The 18,559-nt window shown below is 38.9% G+C and overlaps 1 protein-coding gene across 3 annotated transcripts in view; it reads left to right on the top strand.

The window, feature by feature from the left end:
• Positions 1–18,559, top strand: part of FSHR (follicle stimulating hormone receptor) — an 83,133-nt gene that overhangs the window by 23,450 nt on the left and 41,124 nt on the right. For all 3 annotated transcript variants that reach the window (XM_002196132.6, XM_030268841.4, XM_030268840.4), the window contains exon 2: positions 5,819–5,890. In XM_002196132.6, the coding sequence (XP_002196168.2) occupies positions 5,819–5,890 (72 nt within the window). The remainder of the gene's footprint in view (positions 1–5,818; positions 5,891–18,559) is intronic.

Consider the following 18,559-nt stretch of genomic DNA (forward strand, 5'->3'; position numbering starts at 1 on the left):
GGGTCCACTCTTTGAAATTAATCTGTAGTTACATGAATAGTCATTATTGGAGAAATATTCTGCTTGGCTTTGGGTTTCTCTTAAGATAATGCCATATCTCTCTGAAAAGATGAGACAGCAGGATGGTGGGAGATGTTTTTTGTCACTGCCTGTGCCATTCCTCATGATCCCGCTTTACTCAGCTTTACAAAGTCCCTACTTCAGGATCCCATGGAATTGAGGTGACTAATACAAATCTTTTCCTATTCTTAAATTAAAGCCTCATGAGTGTTGAAAATAGCTTAGCAGCATGATATGAAGGCACTCTAAAGACTTTTAAACCAAAAAGAAAATAAACCCAAGCTTTTTGCATTTAGCTTGATGGGTTTTGAAGCCTGATGTTTAGCATCCAATTTATGACTTTTGTACTCCTCTCTGCCTGCTGTTAGGAAAAGGAAAACATAGCTTTATCTGAAAGCACCTACAACCTACTTAATAGATTCCAGAGATTTTCCACCTAGGCAACTGAGTAGGTGAAATACTTTAATGTTCATATATGTCTGCATATGCCCCTTCCCAGTGAGATGTTCACTGGAGCCAAACCCTAGTCTCAGTGAAGTCATATGACAGTGTGAACCCATTTCAGTGAGCTGGAAGCTTACAAATGTTCTTCATAAATTTAAATTAAATCACATTTAGCTCTAAGGAATCTCATGATTCATTCTGGTGAGAATTAGGACAGAAGTTTAGGGCCAAGGTGACACAGATCAATTGATTTACACCATCTGGGATGTGGTCTGCAGTATCTATTTGTCTCCTATTACAGCATGAAAATCAAAATAGTTCTTCACTGTTGTATTGAATAATCAAGGAAAAACAGGAAAAAAAACCTACCAGGATGCAAGATCGTGTTGATTTGTGCATTTAATCAAGAGCACATTAAATATATCATAGAATCATTTTGTCTTCCCCTGATGTAAAGCAAAAATTCATCTGTTGCTTGTGCAGGAACCTCCAAAGCAAGAAGCAGAAACAAAGAAACAACAAAGAAACAACCAAAAAGAATTACGGAGAGTAAATTAAATTTCACTGTAAATCTTTGTTTGAAAAAAATGCACATTGCTGCAAAGGATTAGAAGGTGATAGCATCAGTCTATTAGCTCAGAGATTAAAGTAAAAATGTTCTTCAAAATCTTATCACATTTATTTCTTTAGAACCAAAGTTGGTGATTTAGCATTATGGTCACTGAATCTTTTTGGCTTTTTATTTTATTTTCCTTTGTTCTTTAAGTTATAAAGTTTATAGTATCTGCTTGATATAGTTCATTTTAACGTAAAGAATTTGCAATTTACATGAGGCAGGGAAGATAATTCTACAATGCACACACTTTTCTGATTAACTGTGTGTGACTTAAGTAGATCTAAAAAAACGTTTTTTAACGAGTGTTTTGAAAGACCTAAATTCAGCCAGGCTTTATGGCGCAGAAATTATTTTATTCTTTTTACCCAGTCTAATGTCTGATAATCAGTGCAGTTCTTTGTTGTGCAAGGTTATTCCCAGTGGCAGGGGGAGGTCTTTGCCAATGAAGGGGGCTGGGAGGAGGGAACACAAAAGTAGTGTAGGAGAAAGTTCTGGTGAAAAATTTATGCCAAAGAGCATCTTATTAATTGTTCAAGAAAAATCTGTGGGACCAGGGTCTGAGAATTCTTTTGATGAATATGTAAAATGCAACATTTTGAACACAAATGTCTAACCTCACAAACACAGTGAGGTCAGACATTTGCTACATTGGCTTCACTTCACAGGTTTCCTTGGCACTTTTTTTTCAGAGACAATTAGCAGAAATGACCTGTATAGGTCCACCTTTTTTATCTTCTAATTTAACAAGCCTTTTTAATCACCCATACCCTGAGCATCAGATATTTGAATAATGACATCCAGTCCTCCATCCTTTTGTGACGAGGTCAATCTCCTTTCTATCACTGGAATCATCTGGGGCTGCATGAGAGAGCATTAATTTTTCTGAAGATTTTTTTTCCTTCGTGTCTTATGCTCTGCCTGTCTGAACTACTTCAGCTGAAGAAGACTCTATTTTAAGAAAAGATCAATAAATCTCTTCATAACTGGAAATGTTAGAGGGTTATTCCAGAACATTTTAGTAGTATCTGCTAATTTCTGTTCTTTACATCATGTTCTCTATAGGGTTTGAGATTAATTTGTCACTATATTTCTGTGATACTGGACACAGCCATACAGAAACAAGATGCATTTCTATTGTTTGTTCTTCACAGTGGTATAAAGTGCAAGTCATCTGTGTCAGTGTGTTCATATTAACTGCAATGCTACTGTTTTAAACCTCAGAATTAAATATCCTATATAAATAAACACATTTATAGGAGATAGTTCTGTCCTCATCTTGACGGGTCTAGCTTTATGTACTAACATTTTTTAGTAGCCTCATAACAGAGTTTACTCACACCCATTCATGGAACAAATTAAAATTATACAATAAAGAGAAATTTAAAGCAATTAAAAATGAGAAATGGAAAAAAGCTGTGGGAATTTTGTATGTTCCATCCAGAGAAATATAGAAAGTATGAGTGTGATTGTAAAACTGGAGCAGACAGCTTCAGTCCCGACCAATAAACTCCTCAAGAATCACTTTCAACAGATACTTAAGTCCGGATTTAGAAATCTCTCCTGGATATCAGAGCAATGGGCCAGAATTAAATCTATTTTACATAGTAAATAACAGTAGTTAATATTGCCATTTTTCTATTTCCAGCTACGAATATTGCCTTCCCACCATGTGGGAAGGATAACCATGTGACCATCTGAGGCCTGTTTCCTTTCCCGTGCTTCCTGCTGTGTCATTTGTTAAGTTTTTGATGGCTCCAACACTGGAGTCCTTTCAGGGACTTTCTCGTGCCTTGTGTTGGGCACCTGGCTCTGGGTTTGCAATTCTATACCATTCACTGAATGTTTAGGCCTTTCAATGCTTTCCTTGCTGGTACCTAAGTGCCAACATAAATTTTTAGGACCAAACACTGCATCTCTCTCTTAAGTGCACATTTTTTAAAGGAAGCTTTTCTTTACTTGCTTTTATTGACATGAAACATGTTTGAGCAAAGGTGGGCTGTATTCATTTATTTGACCCTAAAATAGTGCCAGAAACAAAGCCCAGGAAATGCTTTCCATTTATTTTCTTCATGTAACTCAGAAAGAATTGGTACTGAACAGCCAGTATCTCATGTTAAGTACAGATTGATTCTTGGAGACTAATTGGTGAGATTTATTGACACTAGAGAATTTGGCTAGTTATAATAGATTTTATTCATTATGCAGTTGATAATTCAATGAGTAGCTGATTGTAATTTTCACTTTTAGTTATGCCTTTAAGTCTGACTTTTCTATAGCTCACTCAGAGATGTTTAAAAACAATTAACCTTAATTTTTTTAAGTGGAATATGAGATTTCAGCTATTAAACTTCAATTCAGTTTTAACTGCTTCAGGGCATTAAACACGTGGATCCAGAATTCAGGCACCTTATTAACACAGGATATCAGGATCTTCAGCGAAGAAATTCAATCAAGGTCTGATTTTTAGTTTTATGCCAATGTGGCTTTTCTCATATTGGTAACCCCATCTGTCAATGAGGTTCCCTTCTTTTCATTAGTATCTGTATCAGACTGTAATTTCTTGTTGTGGAGAAGCACAGCATAGGCCAGTGTTTAATTAAAAATTGCAAATGTCCTGATGACTTGCGCCTGCAGAGAGAGGATTAATTTCAGCACATTGCCATAAAAAAAATCATAGGTGGCTTTTCAGACAAAGCCCTTTTTTTAGGGCTCAAAAAATTAGGCGTGGATTTCTACAAAGCAGAGTTTGAGAGAGATTTCAAAGCAGATCAAAGTTAAAGGGTTTCCTGATGGTTCAGCTTTGTAGCACTAAGCCTGCTGGGTGTTCTGCAAGGATCCATTGTACCCATCGGCTCTGAAAGCACAGCCACAGCTTTGCATGCATTACACCAGCCCCGTTTTCAGTCGGGTTTTACAAATTGCCTAATCCAGGTTAGGCCTTTTCTGGAAGCTCTTTTATCCTTCTAACATTTGCATAATGATCTCAATACTGTAATTCTTGTGTGACAGTGTGTTGAAGCTCTTTCTGATTTACATTAACGATAGTACAAGAATAATGAAATACCAAATTGACTTCATCGTCTTTCCCAACTGAGAATACCATAAATTTCAGTGTTTAAAAAAGTGTGGGACCAAGTTCACTCCTGGTGTAATCACTATGACATTTCTGGAACCAGGTGAGGTGTGCATTGACTTTTTCCTGCTTAAGTAAATATTAACTCATTAGGGGGTAGTTCCTATTAAAGACCTACAATTAAAAAATGTGAACTTGTCACAGTGGTACCCTCACAGAATAATAGGTTTTTTCCCCTACAATTTTGATTAAAACATGATAATCTGCCATGAAATATCTCAGCTAATCATCTGAAATAAAACATAGATGAGGATTGCATGAATACTTTATGTGAATGGTAAGGAAGGAAGTCTCTAGTTTTGAGGCATTGTTTTAAAATTTTCAGGACTGCACAGCAGGTAATAGCAGGCTGAGTTCCATTTCTGTCCTCCTGCAGACCTTACAGAGAGATAGCATATGAGCTGAAAGGTGATCCCAAACGCCATGCAAAACCAGTTATGAAATGATGAAAATAAGGGGTGGTCTGGCAGATATGTTCACTGGAAAAAAGACTTCCATGGTAATGCAGAAGAAAATTCATCTCTACTTCCACAGAAAAATAGACTATGAAACTGAATCACATGGTGTGATGTACGTATGTAATGTGTTCATGTGTGTAACTTGGGTGGGTGTTTTTTTAAAATAAGAAAAATAAATGTTTTAGCAACTGTCTCTCAATGCAACCCATGTTATCTGATGTCTTGTGATGAGCAGGTCATGTTAATATATGCATTTGTTTGTGCTAGCTTCTTATCAATGATTAAATGTGTGAAAGAAAACAGTCATGCAGATAACACCTTATTTCTCTGAGGAGTTGTAGAAACCCTGTATATCATTTGCTGAGTTCTATCAGAAATTTCCTAGTCTTTTTTGTTCATTGTGATTAAAGGTTAATCTAGGTTAACAAAAAGGTTTACACTTCAAATATTTCAAATGGATATTTCAAACGGGTTTTCCTCATAAAGCATATTCTGTGGCCTTTAAAAATGATACAAATTTTGTCCTGGCACATGTGTTATCGAGTATTCCAAAATCCCAAATTTGTGGCACATTATGAGCTAATTAGACGAGAGACTGTGAGAAGCCATAAAGTTATTAAAGTTGCAATGATGGGAGACAGTAGCTGACTTCTCAAATTATCCATGCAGCAAGCATGGTTAAGGAATTTTCCTGCATGAGCATGGATGGAGCCCTTTACAGCCTTGAGTGAGCACCTCATCTTGGTCTGGCTCCACAGGGGTGCTTCATCCTGTGCTTGAGTATCACTCAAAAGTGCAGTTGGGATAAGAAACATGCTGTTCCCTCGCAGCAAACAGAGACGCTGCAAGTCTGGAATTCTACCTGAAGCAAACAAAGAAATGCTTCAGGAACAAGGATATGGCACCTACTGATGGATGGATGCCTTTTCCCCTGAGGAGCCCCAATGTTGTGCTGTAATTTTGGATGTTACAACTATATTTAAATGCCAAAGCCTTCAGCCAGACCATCCATGTGCCTGTAAGAAAGGCCTCTCCTGTGCTGGCAAGGCTACTGAGCAGTCCTGTGTTGTGAATAGTAAATAATCACCCTGTTTTCTCTATTTTCAGGAGATTTGTCCTCACCAAGATCAGAGTCATTCCCAAAGGAGCTTTCACAGGACTTGTTGACCTAGAGAAAATGTATGTATTGTGTTAATATTTACTAGGAAACAACTATTTACTCCAGGCAGCTCCTTTTACAGCCTGTAAGCAAGTCCCCATCACTGAGATTCATATAGATTTATCTTTCTGTTTAAAGAAAAAAATTGTATGTTTTTTTAATTGACACCTTCCAGAACAATGTTGTCATAAATACATTTTCAGATCAGCAATCAGGCATTCTTCAGTCAAAGGGCTGGTCGAGCATGGAGTGTCATTGCAGTGAATAAATACAGTGTCATAGCAGAGGATCACAGGAAACTGAATATCTTGTGAGTTTTGGAATGAAACAGTTGGAAAGATTAGGGTGGAAAGAACTGGTAATAATAGGTCAGTTAATTATCTCTTCACATGAATTAACTAAACAGGATTGTTTTGTGCATGTTCAGAGGCACCTGGCAGGATGTGTGAGAGAATTTTCTTACAGGTGATAGATCCAAAAATCTTAGTACACAAAGAGTGTAAGCAGCTCATTTATGTGAATTTTAGTGATCAGCCTGGAGGTACAATTATGAGCACCTTTGATGAACAGATGTATCTTCCATTCATTAGTATGCTATTGTGGAGGTATTGCAGCTCCACCACTAGAAGAAAAAGCCTTTAACAAGTTTCCTACTTCTCTTTAACAACAGAAAATCTATGGCTTAGCTGGTGCTAGCACCAGAAATTGTAATCCTCACTGTCCAACCTGAACTGTTCTGCCTTGTGTACGATTTTTCTGAAATATTTCATATATGGGCAAATCACATTTTGCTTAGAAACAGAACAGCACTTGTACCTTGACAGGAGAGGATCACAAACAGGCTGTTCACCCAAGAGCAGTCTGAGTGGGAGTGGGGAAATGTACTTAGAATTCAGTACCTTTTTCAGTGCTGTGTGTGCAATGGCAGACCTCCAAAGGACATTTCTCTGCATCACTTCTACCCTTCTCCCTCGTACTCTTCCATGAATAAGGGATTTAGCAAGAAGGTGGTGAGGGTTCAGTTTAGGAAAATGATTTTTCATCCTTATGGAAAATCATTGAGCACTTTGGACTGTGAAGTGGGTTGCAAAGTGCATTGTGAACTGCTTCTGTTATCTTTAATTACTCAGAAACCGTATGTCAGATGTGTTTGAAGGCATTGAATGGGATGTTTCTAAGTGGGGAATTATTGTTAACCAAAAAAATTATATATGGAAATGGGCTCAGTTTGAAAATACATCCATCTACTAATAGTAGATGGAGGAGAAATGGGGACAGTCAGTTTATGGCAAAATTTCCTTGAAAATAAAAGTGTGATAAATATGTAAATGAGGCCAATCAACATCAACAAAACTGTGGTATTTGCAGATGATATAGCAAACAGATAAAATTTGAAATAGCTCACAAATCCTAAACCTAACCCATAAAACATTCATCAGAAATATTCATGATAATGTAGGGACAAAAAAAGTGGGCAATCAAATAATAGATTTGCATATAAAAACACAGCCTTTGTATGAAAGCCTTTTTACTCTTGCAAGATCATGCACAGAAAGAAAGATTAAGCAAACTGTAGCCTATTTAAGGAAAACAGCTATTAATAATGTGATACCTCCATATGGTAAAATGTGGATGGCCTGATGTATACAAATGAGGCACTTCAATGTAGTGTATGTGTGTGCTCCCCTAGAACTGAGTAGGCTAAAAATGAAGAGTGACAATATTTCCTGAATGTGTTACTGAAGAAAAACAGCATCTTCTGCAGTCCAGCATAGCTGTACTCGTGGTTTTCATCACTAATACATCGTTCTTAGGTGTGTTTCTGAGAATAGGGTGGGTGTTGAAGCCTAGAACTTGTAGGGCAGTGGTGGCCTCTGGAATCATACATGGGGGTTGAGGCAGTTGATTACAAGTGGGAAATGTGATGGTCAGAGACCATGTTGGGCATAGCAGATTTTGGCCTAATTACGACACTGGTTTAGAGAGTCCTTTGAGAAAGAGTCCTAAATAACAAAGAAGTTCAGAAAGGCTTCAAGAAGGAGATCTTAAAGGCACAGAAGTAGTGTCATTATGTGCTGAAAGATGAGCTGTTGGGGAAGAAGACCAACCTGGCTAACATGGAGCTTTCGCAGCAGCCCAGGGAAAAAACAGTTTGTGACCTTTGGAAAGGTCAGGCAACTCAGGAAGAACACAAGGATGTCTTTAGGTCATGTAGAGAGAAAATTAGGAAGGCAAAAACTCAGTTATAATTTAATCTGACCACTGCTGTGAAAGGAAATAAAAGTGATTTTATACATATATTAATGACAAAAGAAGGACCAAGGAAAATCTCATTCCTTTACTGGACCCAAGGGGAAACATTGGCACCAAGGATGAGGAAAACACTGAGGTACTTAATGCTTTTTTTACCTCAGCCTTTAACAGAAAGACTGGTTATCCCCAGAACATCTCCTGAAAGGAAGTTGTAGCCAGGTGGGGCTTGGCCTCTTCTCCCAGGCAAATAGGGTAAGAAGAAATGGCCTCAAGCCGTGCCAGGGGAGGTCAAGGTTGGACCAGGGAGAATGTCAGAATTTCCCGAAAGGCTTTTAAGGCACTGGAACAGGCCACCCATGGAAGTGGTAGAGTCACCACCCCTGAAGGTGTTCAAGAAAAAACTGGACATCACAGGTTTACTTAACGTGGCGGTGTTTGGTCAAAGGTTGGACTTGATGATTTTGGAGATCTCAATGATTCTTGAGGGGCCGTTCCAGCTAAGAATATCCTGTGAAATATCTGTTTTTTCCAACCTTAATGATTCTATGATTCTAGGTTAAATCAGAGATTAGTCCTCCCTAAGAATCCTAACTCTATTACATTTCCCTTCAAAGTGAATGAAGGCTTTTGTATTTTCTGGTTTTCAAAGAAAAAGAATTCCTTGATATTTCTCCTGCTTTTGCTATGCATTTTAGTATCTTCCCAAAAATTCAAACTGCTGAGACCTTTAAATATATGTATTTGGCCAGAAAATGTCAAATACTTTTTAGTCAGAGTATCCAGGCAAAGTCTCATTTTTTCCATTTGGACTGTCCAAGGGCTTTCCAGAATGGGCACTAATGACCATGATTCATAATGGAAAAACTAGTGTGATTTGGAAATGTTGGTATGGAGGTGTTGATCTGACCTCCCTGGTGAAGCTCCAGTTTTAGTTACCAATACAAAATCTTTTGGGTTTCACCTGATTTTTTTTTTTTTTAATTTGCCAATATTGTCGCTGGAATACTTTTCCCATGGTTGTTTGTTTGTTTGTTTGTTTTTTGTTGTTTTGTTGGGTTTTTTTTAGAGTGAGAGCCTATTTGAACCATTTTCTAGTTTGTCATTATCTTCTCAACCATCTAAATTCTTTCACTTGCTGACAAAACATGAAATTACCATTCTGCAGACTGTCATATGGTTCAACAACTTTCCTGAAGTATGTTCTGGGAGAAGAATCTTTTTTCTTAAATAAAATGTTTAAAGTTATGAAATAAACTTACAGGCTCTAATTATCAGAGACTTCTCTTAAAAAACATGCAACTTGAATTTTGCTACAGAAAACCCTTTCAGAATCCCACAGGTCTGAGGAACAGCCTTGCCATCTTATTGCCAGCAAGATATAATCTCCGACTTCTGCACCACTCTGGGTTCATTTTAATTTAGTAAATAGGTGTTCAGAAAAGCAGACTGGTTATTTTTGCTACATGTTTAGTCTACTTCTAGGTCTTAGTCAACTGGAACGTGGCAGTTCTTCTGGACTTCTGCTTAACCAACTTGTTTACACTCCCAGAACTAATTAAACCCCCAGTTACTAAATTAAAAAGCAGTCCCATGCAGGCACATACCTGGCAAAATCAATCTGACATGCTCAGCAGCAGCTGTGTCATCCTCAACCTGCACAGAAAGAGTTTAATTTAGAGTACAGACAGTTAGAAGCAACACTAAGTCTCTCTTTCTCTGTTGCTGAGTTTCCTGCTGTTACTATGAGGTGGCAAAGTAGATTTGTGAATCTTGATCTAACATGGCCTGATTTGGGCATTATATTTATAGGAAGTCTGGTCTGATTGTGTTACCCTGTGCAAGCAAAAGAGGCTTCATGTCTGTACCCTGAGGCACAATCCCCTTGAAAATTCATCATCAGTTATTTGTTCTTTTTGAAGGGTTTAAGCTAAAACATCATGCTTTGGTTCATCATTTGCTCTTAAACCCAACCTGTGTGCAGCCTAAGGAAATTCAGCTGTGAGGATGAGGTACTTCTTGAACTAGAAGATGCCACAGAGGAAAAAAAACACCATTATTGGCCCTGTTTTTATTTTGGAGTAATTAGAGGGAAGCATTTCTTTAACAGATGCTGGCAAAGACACATTTTAAGAGCATGAGCCATGGTATGGATAAATGAGCTTCATGAGCTAAACCCATAATGAGCTCTGCAGATCATGGAAAGCTAAAGCTTTTAGGGTTGAGGGAAAACTTTTAGAGTTGAAGGAATCCACCAGAGCTGACACTCCTGGAAATGAAGGTTTTCTGTCCTTGGAAGACAGCAGCTATCTACTGCTTCCTCATGAATTTGTAAAGAAAAATAGTCCTGACTCATGTATTTACTCAATTACTTAATGCTTTCAAGATTTTCTGGTTTTCTCCTTGTTGAGACTGTGGATTCAAATGACAGTTCCTAAGGACAAATGTTGCTGCTGTGTAACCTGGATACACAAGCACCAGCTTATTTCATAAACAGCAACCAAGCTGATGGATGATGCTAAAACCTCTTCTGTTTGCCCCTCTAGGCTAAAAGGCAAGTCCCACATTCCTTTGACTCAGTTGGATCACACTGAGTGATCACACTGAGATCACCTTTTATGTTTTATCTGAACTTGGAGGGGTTACTTGTGGGCAACAGAGACCAGAAGAGAGAATTTTCAATCAAGGGGTGTCTTTCTTTCTGTGGCTGGGGAAGGACCAAAATTCTTGTCTTGATTGTAAGTCTCACCTAGAAAATTTGGCAGAATGCAAAGACTTCACTTTCTTTAGCAAGTTATGACAACCTGGCAAATTGCTCCATTCACCATCCAGACCTTCTTTGGCAGTAGCCATCAGGCTGCCTGGACTAGCAAGTGGCTAACCCATCCCATGTGCTCCTAAAATCAGCTTCATTAAGCTCCTTCATTATGCACGTGACTCTGTGACACTTGTCAGCATAGAGCCCATGACATGGGAGGGAAGGGAGGGAGGCAGGAATCACAGGATCACGTAAGGATGAGCAGCCTGTGTCTTCTGCTACCAAGAAAGCTCTTCAGCATTTCACAGCTTCTCCAGTTTTCTTGTGTGGTGTGCTGCCTCATTTGATATACAAAAGACCAGGCTTAAATAAGTTCATTAAAGCTATTTTGAGAAAATGGTTATGATTCAGTGTAGCCAAAGAATTTGGAAATTGTATCTAGGCAGGAGTTGCTTTCTACCTTTGGTTGCATCATTTGGATTAACCTGCTTTAGATTTTTTTGCAAGTGGAAAAATAGATTTTTAGGATCTGCTGTGATATATAACTTAAATAGTATTATATAAAGTATTTTATAAAAGTATTATAAAAGTATTTATTTACATCCCTAAGGTGAAAGTGGTACACAGACCATTCTGTGTACCAAAATACTTATTGAATAAGGTAAAAGTCATCCTTTGGTAGCAAATACTCCAGGGTATATTCTCAAGGTGCAACTCTATGGATATTAAATTCTAATTTACATTATAGGAACTTCTGTGTAACTTTCTGCATCTTAAGGGCAGGCCGTGAAAATAAGTATGCTGCTTAATGCATTTAAATTAGTCTATGCATTTTCTCTCAGGGAACAGAGGACTAGTGTTCAAAAACATTAAGGCAAGTAACCAACACGGGCAAAGAAATTCAAAATTCAGGCTGTTATCCCAAAGAATAAATGTTTGAATGGGGCCATTACTGTGATGTGGGGCATTTCCCTACAGCCCTGGACAAGTCAGCAGGCTGGTGGCCAGGCAGGGAGTTATCACAGGAGGCTTCCTGGCTCCTGCAGCTGGACTTGCAAGTCCCAGATGTCCCCACCCCAGGGGACAGTCTGTGTCTGATGTTGATCAGTGGGCTGGAACAGGGCTTTTCCTCAGAGCAGGGGTTGGTGGCACTTCAGGCCTCCAGTCCATTCCAAAACGGATCCAGCAAAATCACGTAAGAAAGCTTGTCCTCAGCCAGACTTGCATTTCAGGGTGTGTCAGTCTTCTTTTGGTCCCTCTGCCCTTTGAGGTGGGGTCCCACAAATGGCATGTGAAAGGCAAGCAGCGCAGGAGCTTCTCCCTGTGGCGCTGAGTCCATGGCGGTGGAGGAGCCGGGCGGAGCAGGGCCGGTGCTGCTGTCTCTCCCTGAGCTGCCCGGGCACTTCTGCTTCTCCAGGCAGTGCCATTGCTTCAGGCACCCTCCACTGCTGCAGCCTTTGGAAACATCACCTCCTGGATAGCAAGCTTTTGTGTTTGGCGTGAAAATATAGGAAGTCTGGTGTTCCAAATCCAGTTTATTTCATGCCAGGAGAAGCTACGCCTTGCGTTCTAAACACAATAAGCTATGAACGAAGATTGGGTGGCTTTATTATAATCGATAAACCTTTTACTGCATCATCACTTGGTATTCTGCTTTTCCCTGCCAAAGCTTATCTGTGTAAGAGATCTCCCCCTTGCAGTTGCTGTTGTCATCCCTTGCACAATTAAAAAAACTGAAGGAGAAATTTATTATCCATGTCAGTTACTCACTGCTGATGTCAAAGAGCAGAGATTTAATTACAGTTTTGCTACATTTCAGGGCAGGATAATCTGATCTCAGGATTTTTCTAATGCTTGGGTGGAACAAAATTACAAATAAAGTAAAAAACCTTAGAAGAAGAAGTTAGGAAATGTAAAATAAATTAATAGTGTCCATATCAACATTTTCTAAATTTTCAATTCAAAAAGTCACATAAAAACACACCAGTATTTGCATATTTTAATTGGAATGCATCAGAGCACAAGAAAGAAGTATTCCATAATTCCTTCTATGTGGTTTACTATCTTGATGCTTGCTTTCTTTGATAAAATAAATTTAGAAAGAAAATACATTTTGTCATTACTCTCTTTTGTTGAGCAAGAATGAGCTTTGTGGTAATGAGTTGTTAGCAGAATCTTTATTTGTTAACTGCATTGGTGTGAAGCAGCATTAAAGATTGAAGTATTTAATGGGAGGATCATCTTGCACATCATCTCAGGTCCCTGTTTTACAGCTGTCTAGACAGAGAGAGAAAAAAAAAGAAGGGACACAACTTGTCTGAATGTATGCTAAATGCTTTAATGCCTCTCCCCAGTGACATACTGTTCAGATTACCTGAATTCATAAAACATGGAACATGGGCAAAGGCTTGTGTGAGTTCCCACTCTGTTTCAGGAGGAAACTTTGATCCGGTGTTCTTCTGCCTTTCTCCAAGCTAACCAAACAGATAAAACTTAAGTGCATGCTAAATTAAGATAGACTTTTTGCATATATAAATGTAGGCTCTCAAGTAGCCTCATTCACCCGAAATTCGATTTGGGGGTGAAATGTACAGTTCTTAAAGAAGCTCTCAGCCCAGTGGGGAAAAAAAATTCCAACAAAAAAAACCCAACCAAACACCACCTCTGCAATTTAAAATTTTGTGAATTATCAAGATTTTTTTCTCAGTTGTTAAGATTATTTCTCAGTTGGCCTGCCTTGCTCTTGGACAGTTTGCTGGGCTTCCTCTGCCACCACTAGAGCAAGAAGCTGTGTCAGACAGGCTGGAGGTTCAGCATCACATGGAGACATTTCCTTCCCCTGGACCATTAATTTTTGCAAGGCAGCCCCAGTCTAGGTCCATGCATTACAGACATTAAGCTGATTATTGTGACTGTCAAACATAGCGAGAACTGATGGCCATGCCGAGGTGCAGAATTAATCCCATCATCTTTCTTCTTTTCTCCCGTGGGGATGGTCACTGCATGCTGTGGAGGCTGCTGTGTCTTTCTGGCCAGCTTTTTGACATTCAGGTGCTTTTGGGTGGGCTTTTTGTTTCAAGAGGGAAGCATGGATGCTGGCAGTATCAAAAATTTTCCCCCAAAATCTGTCACTTCTTTAGTTTTCCTCTCTTTCCTCCAGATGATTCACTCTATTTGGAAAGAAAGGAAGCTTCAAATTGTAATTTATTATGAGATTCATGTGCTTTCAAGGTAGAGTAAATGACCATCTAAGAGACTTTGTAAGTATAAAAATACATATTTATGAATTAACTTAATTCTTAAGGTGGCTGAGTGGTACATTTATCAAATTTATTTGCATATGCCACAGAACTAAGAACTAAGAATTGCTGGTTCTATTTACATTTTACATTTTCAAATATAATTCATCACTCATATATGGCAAAAATATGGGTTTTTTTCTCATGTGATATGTCAGAATATTGTCCTGAATTAAGTAATTCTCTTTTTTCTTGATAAAATCAGCAGATTCATTCTAATATCCCTAAATAATTTGCAAAAAATGTTCCCTTTGTATGTTAGATACATATTAACTCCCAAATTTCTTGATAGACTTCAGAATTAAAATGTACTGACTTGTAAACAGAACTGTAAATATGAAATTAAGTCTTAAAAAAAAAAAGAAAAATATAGGTACTTTCTAACTATTAAAAATGTTTTAATAGGGTTTTTTTCTATTAATCTTGTTGAGTGTACTGTAACTGTACCAGTGAGTGAATGCAAAAAGTGTGACCTCCTAGAAATTGTGGCCAAATTGCAGTAAATGGGATTTGCCTCAATTTTTAGTGTTACCACTACTAAATATTGTTTGTAGAAAGAAGAAATCTGGCACTAGATTGGAAATGTCAATTCCATTTCAGGAGGATTGCAGAAAGACCTTCCTATATTAATTTTATCCAGCTTTTCTGTTTATATTAGGAATAATGCTAGTGGAATTGACATGTTGCAATGAAGGAGTGTTTCCCATTGCTATACAAATGCTGATATAAACCTCAGCATTTATGGAAAACAAATGTTGAGATGAAGTCAAGACATTTATTTTCGAAGCGGGAGATGTTGATTCTCTGACAACATTAAATTGCACATCCTTTATTTTTATTATGCCAAATGATTGATGTGGATTTAATCATTAGTTTGATGGCTCCTTAGCTCAGTGGAGAGGCAACTGAGTATTTTATCATTATTAGCGAGCTGCATTTTGATTTTTCTATCAAAGGCTCTGCTGGCCCTAATTCATCCCAGGTGTAAAACCAAAGATTCATTTTGCCCGTTGTTTGTTTTGTGACCAAGCCAAGAACAATTTGCTCATAAAACACTGTGAATATTTGTTTTGATTGCTAGAGCAGGAACCTGGTTTGGATGAAGAGTTCTGTATATGTGTGTGATTCTTTAAAAATAAGTAAGAATGGTGTACCTTTTGTGACTAAACTACTCACCACATGGCAGAATATATATACTTAAATAATGCATGTGTGCTGGTATATACATAGAGAGTAGTCTGGGAAACATTTAAATTGCTAGGATTTAGAATGGTAGACAGATACTAAGCCAGAAAATATTTTGAATGCCTGGGGAGCCAACACCACAGATGGAGAGAGAAATGCAGAAAGCTGGAGAACTCAGTGTCTGTAAGTTTTCCAGACCAGTCAGAAGAAGACTGGGAGCTGGGGACAGGGACAGGCTTTTGACTTTCCCACTTCAGAACCTCATCTCTGAGAGCTGCTGATGTCACTTTCTGAAGGAGGACGTTCAAGAGAACATTTCTGGAACAACTGTGAGATAGTTCATCCACGTGGAGAATATATTTTGTCCACCTCATAGGGTGCTTCCTCCTCTGAGGAAAAGAAATGCACTTAATAAATAGAGAGTTTCTCAACACAAATGCCAGGAACGGTCTCTCCATTTTGTCTTGTGCTTGGAAGTTTCTCCACTAAAGCAGAATTTCACGTGGGGATAGAATTAAACCAGTTTTTGTTATTTGGAAGCATTGTTTACTTCTGTCTTGTTTTTCTGCTCAAGAGCACAAAGATTTACATCTTTATCTGGAAATGTTTATCTTTCCTAGTGCAGTTATGAAGTGAAGGTGCTCATTAGACATGTCTAATCCCTTTGTCAATTTTATATTTTATTTGGAATGAGATTTTTATAATGATCTGTTTTTCATCTTTATTCTCCACATTTTCAAGGCTTCTTGTGCTGGAATTTTAAGATTTATGCTTTTCCCATCTGTGCTGTGAGAAGGGGTGAGCACGACACAGTAAAAAGAACGTGCTTATTTATTATTTCTGTTTCCAATTAGATGAGGCTCTTTGGGAGAGCTGGCAGCAGCAGAGCTCCCTGGAGGAAGGGCTATAGGATATTTCCTTTGTGTGATTAAAGGGCTTTGTAGCTTTGAGGGGCTGCAAGTGGTAGGAGAGTTAGAGGCCAGAGATGGATATGTGTCACTCAAGGTCTGCCCTGGAGAGCAGGGAGCAGCCCCAGGGGTGATGGACAGGATTTACAGGAGGTCTGAGCAGAGCTTGCCATTGAGGAACTAGTCCCTTCAGTGTTTAGAGATGGACTGCACAAAAGAGGGGGACAAACTTTTCAGCAGGGCCTTTTGCAACTGGACAAGGAGTAGTGATTTTAAAATAAAAGAGGATTGATTTGGATTACTTATAAAGAAGAAGGTTTTTGCTGTTTGTGCGCTGAACCACTGGAATATGTTGCCCAGAGAGGTGGTGGATGAGCCATCCCTGGCAATATTTAAGGTCAGGTTGTTCTGGTCTCTGAGCCACCTGGTCTCATGGATGTCCCTCTGGGAAGGTGGACTGGATGACCTTTAAAAAGTCCATTCCAACCTGTACTATTCTATGAACTCCAAACTTCCAAAGGCATTGGATGTCAGGGTAGGGATGATATAAAATCTTTCCAGTTCTCTTCCAATATCCTGTAAGGTTTTTCTGCTTTGAAGTTAATTATCCTAGTTGATATTCTAATAAAAGCTGCCTTTTTTTGAGCTTTAAAACCCTCTCATCCTTCTTTGAGACATCCTGTGCAGAGGAAGGTCAAGACATATTGCCTCAGAATTCATGACTTGAAGTGCCCTCACACGGCACTGTCCAGACTGTTTTGTCATTACATTTTCACCATGTGCCACATCCTGGCACTTCCATTCTCTGATCCTGGTTGGGGGACCCAGTGCCAAGAGCTGAGGCTGGAGGCACATTTGCAGCACATTGGAGGAGTAACCTCCAGGGAGCAACAGAGGGCAGAGCCATTGAGGCAATGAATTTCTACAGAGGAAATAAAAGGATTTCAGTTCATCTGGGACAGCCATGTACCCAGGCATAATTGACAACACAAGCTGTTTATTTAAAAATAAGCTTGGTTTTGCCTGTGTTTCTTGGTAGCAGACTTAAACACACTAACAAGTAAAGTGGTTTTTCACAAGCCTTCATCTGTCAGTATCAAGGATCCTGTTTTGTATTCCCAGGACCCAGAGTAGCTCTGAGCAGCACATTATATTTCCACCCTACTGTGCTGCCAGGCACTGTGCTTTCAGGGTAACAGATAACATGTTAACGACTGAAACAGGCGGTAAAAATGAGGGGGGAATTGTGTCAGCAGTGGGCAATCACTCAGGTCTCCAGACAGAAGGTCTCCTAATGGGATCTCAGCCAAGCACTGTACAGGCTTAACTCCCAGGCAGCACCTTCCTGTGACCTGGACAGTCTCCAGGTTTCAGGCACCTTTCTCATACAGGGAGATTGACTTCATATTGATAAAAATCTAGGACATCATTGTTCTTGATTTTGGTGATGTGCAAACAGCATCAGTCCCAGCAATGTGACACTAAGGTATCTTTTTATCTGCACACATAGGGATGCTTCTATTCCCTATATTTTCTGAATCTGTTGGCAGGCTGAAAACTCTCTGCACTTGTGGCAAATCTCTCATTTGCCACAACTCCTTTGGTTCACAGGAGAGTGGGTAATGGCAGAGCAATAATTGTTCTTTGGGGAAGACCACCCTTCTTTGAGGAAAACCATCCAGGAGCCCTCTCTTCCTCTTCTTGCTGTTATTCACTCTCAGTAGCCTTTTTTAAAATCTGTAGAGCTTACTCCAGCTCTTACTCCAGCGCTGACCTTGTCTAATCATATTGATTGTTAGTAACTGAAGGCTAATTAGGAAGCAAGTTGCTATGGCAATTCTTGAGTCATACATATAAAGAGAAAATACTGCTAAAACCACTAGTGCATGGTGGCTATTAGCATAGTTAAACAAATGAAAAAATATAATTCATTCAGATGTATGCTGGAATTCAAATGAAGACCTAATATGTAACACGGAAGTTTTTCCCTTGCTACCATATTTTCCTCTTCATGGCAGGTTTTTGTTTTTTTTTTTCTTTTATTTGTATGTTGAATGAGTTATACATAATTTTAGGACTAAATGACAAAGTAGGCTTTGGGTTGTTCTCCACCACCCCCACCCAGCAGCCCACACAAAATATGTCACAACAAGTTTCGTGTGACAGCAGAATGGCTCAGGCAGAGGGTAACAGGACTTGGAACCCCCCAGATTTCTGGGTCATTTGTTCATATCCAGTCCGCATGTGTGTGATGAATGTTTTATTTTCACTTGGCTAGGCTGATGGCTG

Source organism: Taeniopygia guttata, chromosome 3, assembly GCF_048771995.1.
Source record: "Taeniopygia guttata chromosome 3, bTaeGut7.mat, whole genome shotgun sequence".
Lineage (NCBI taxonomy): Eukaryota > Metazoa > Chordata > Aves > Passeriformes > Estrildidae > Taeniopygia > Taeniopygia guttata.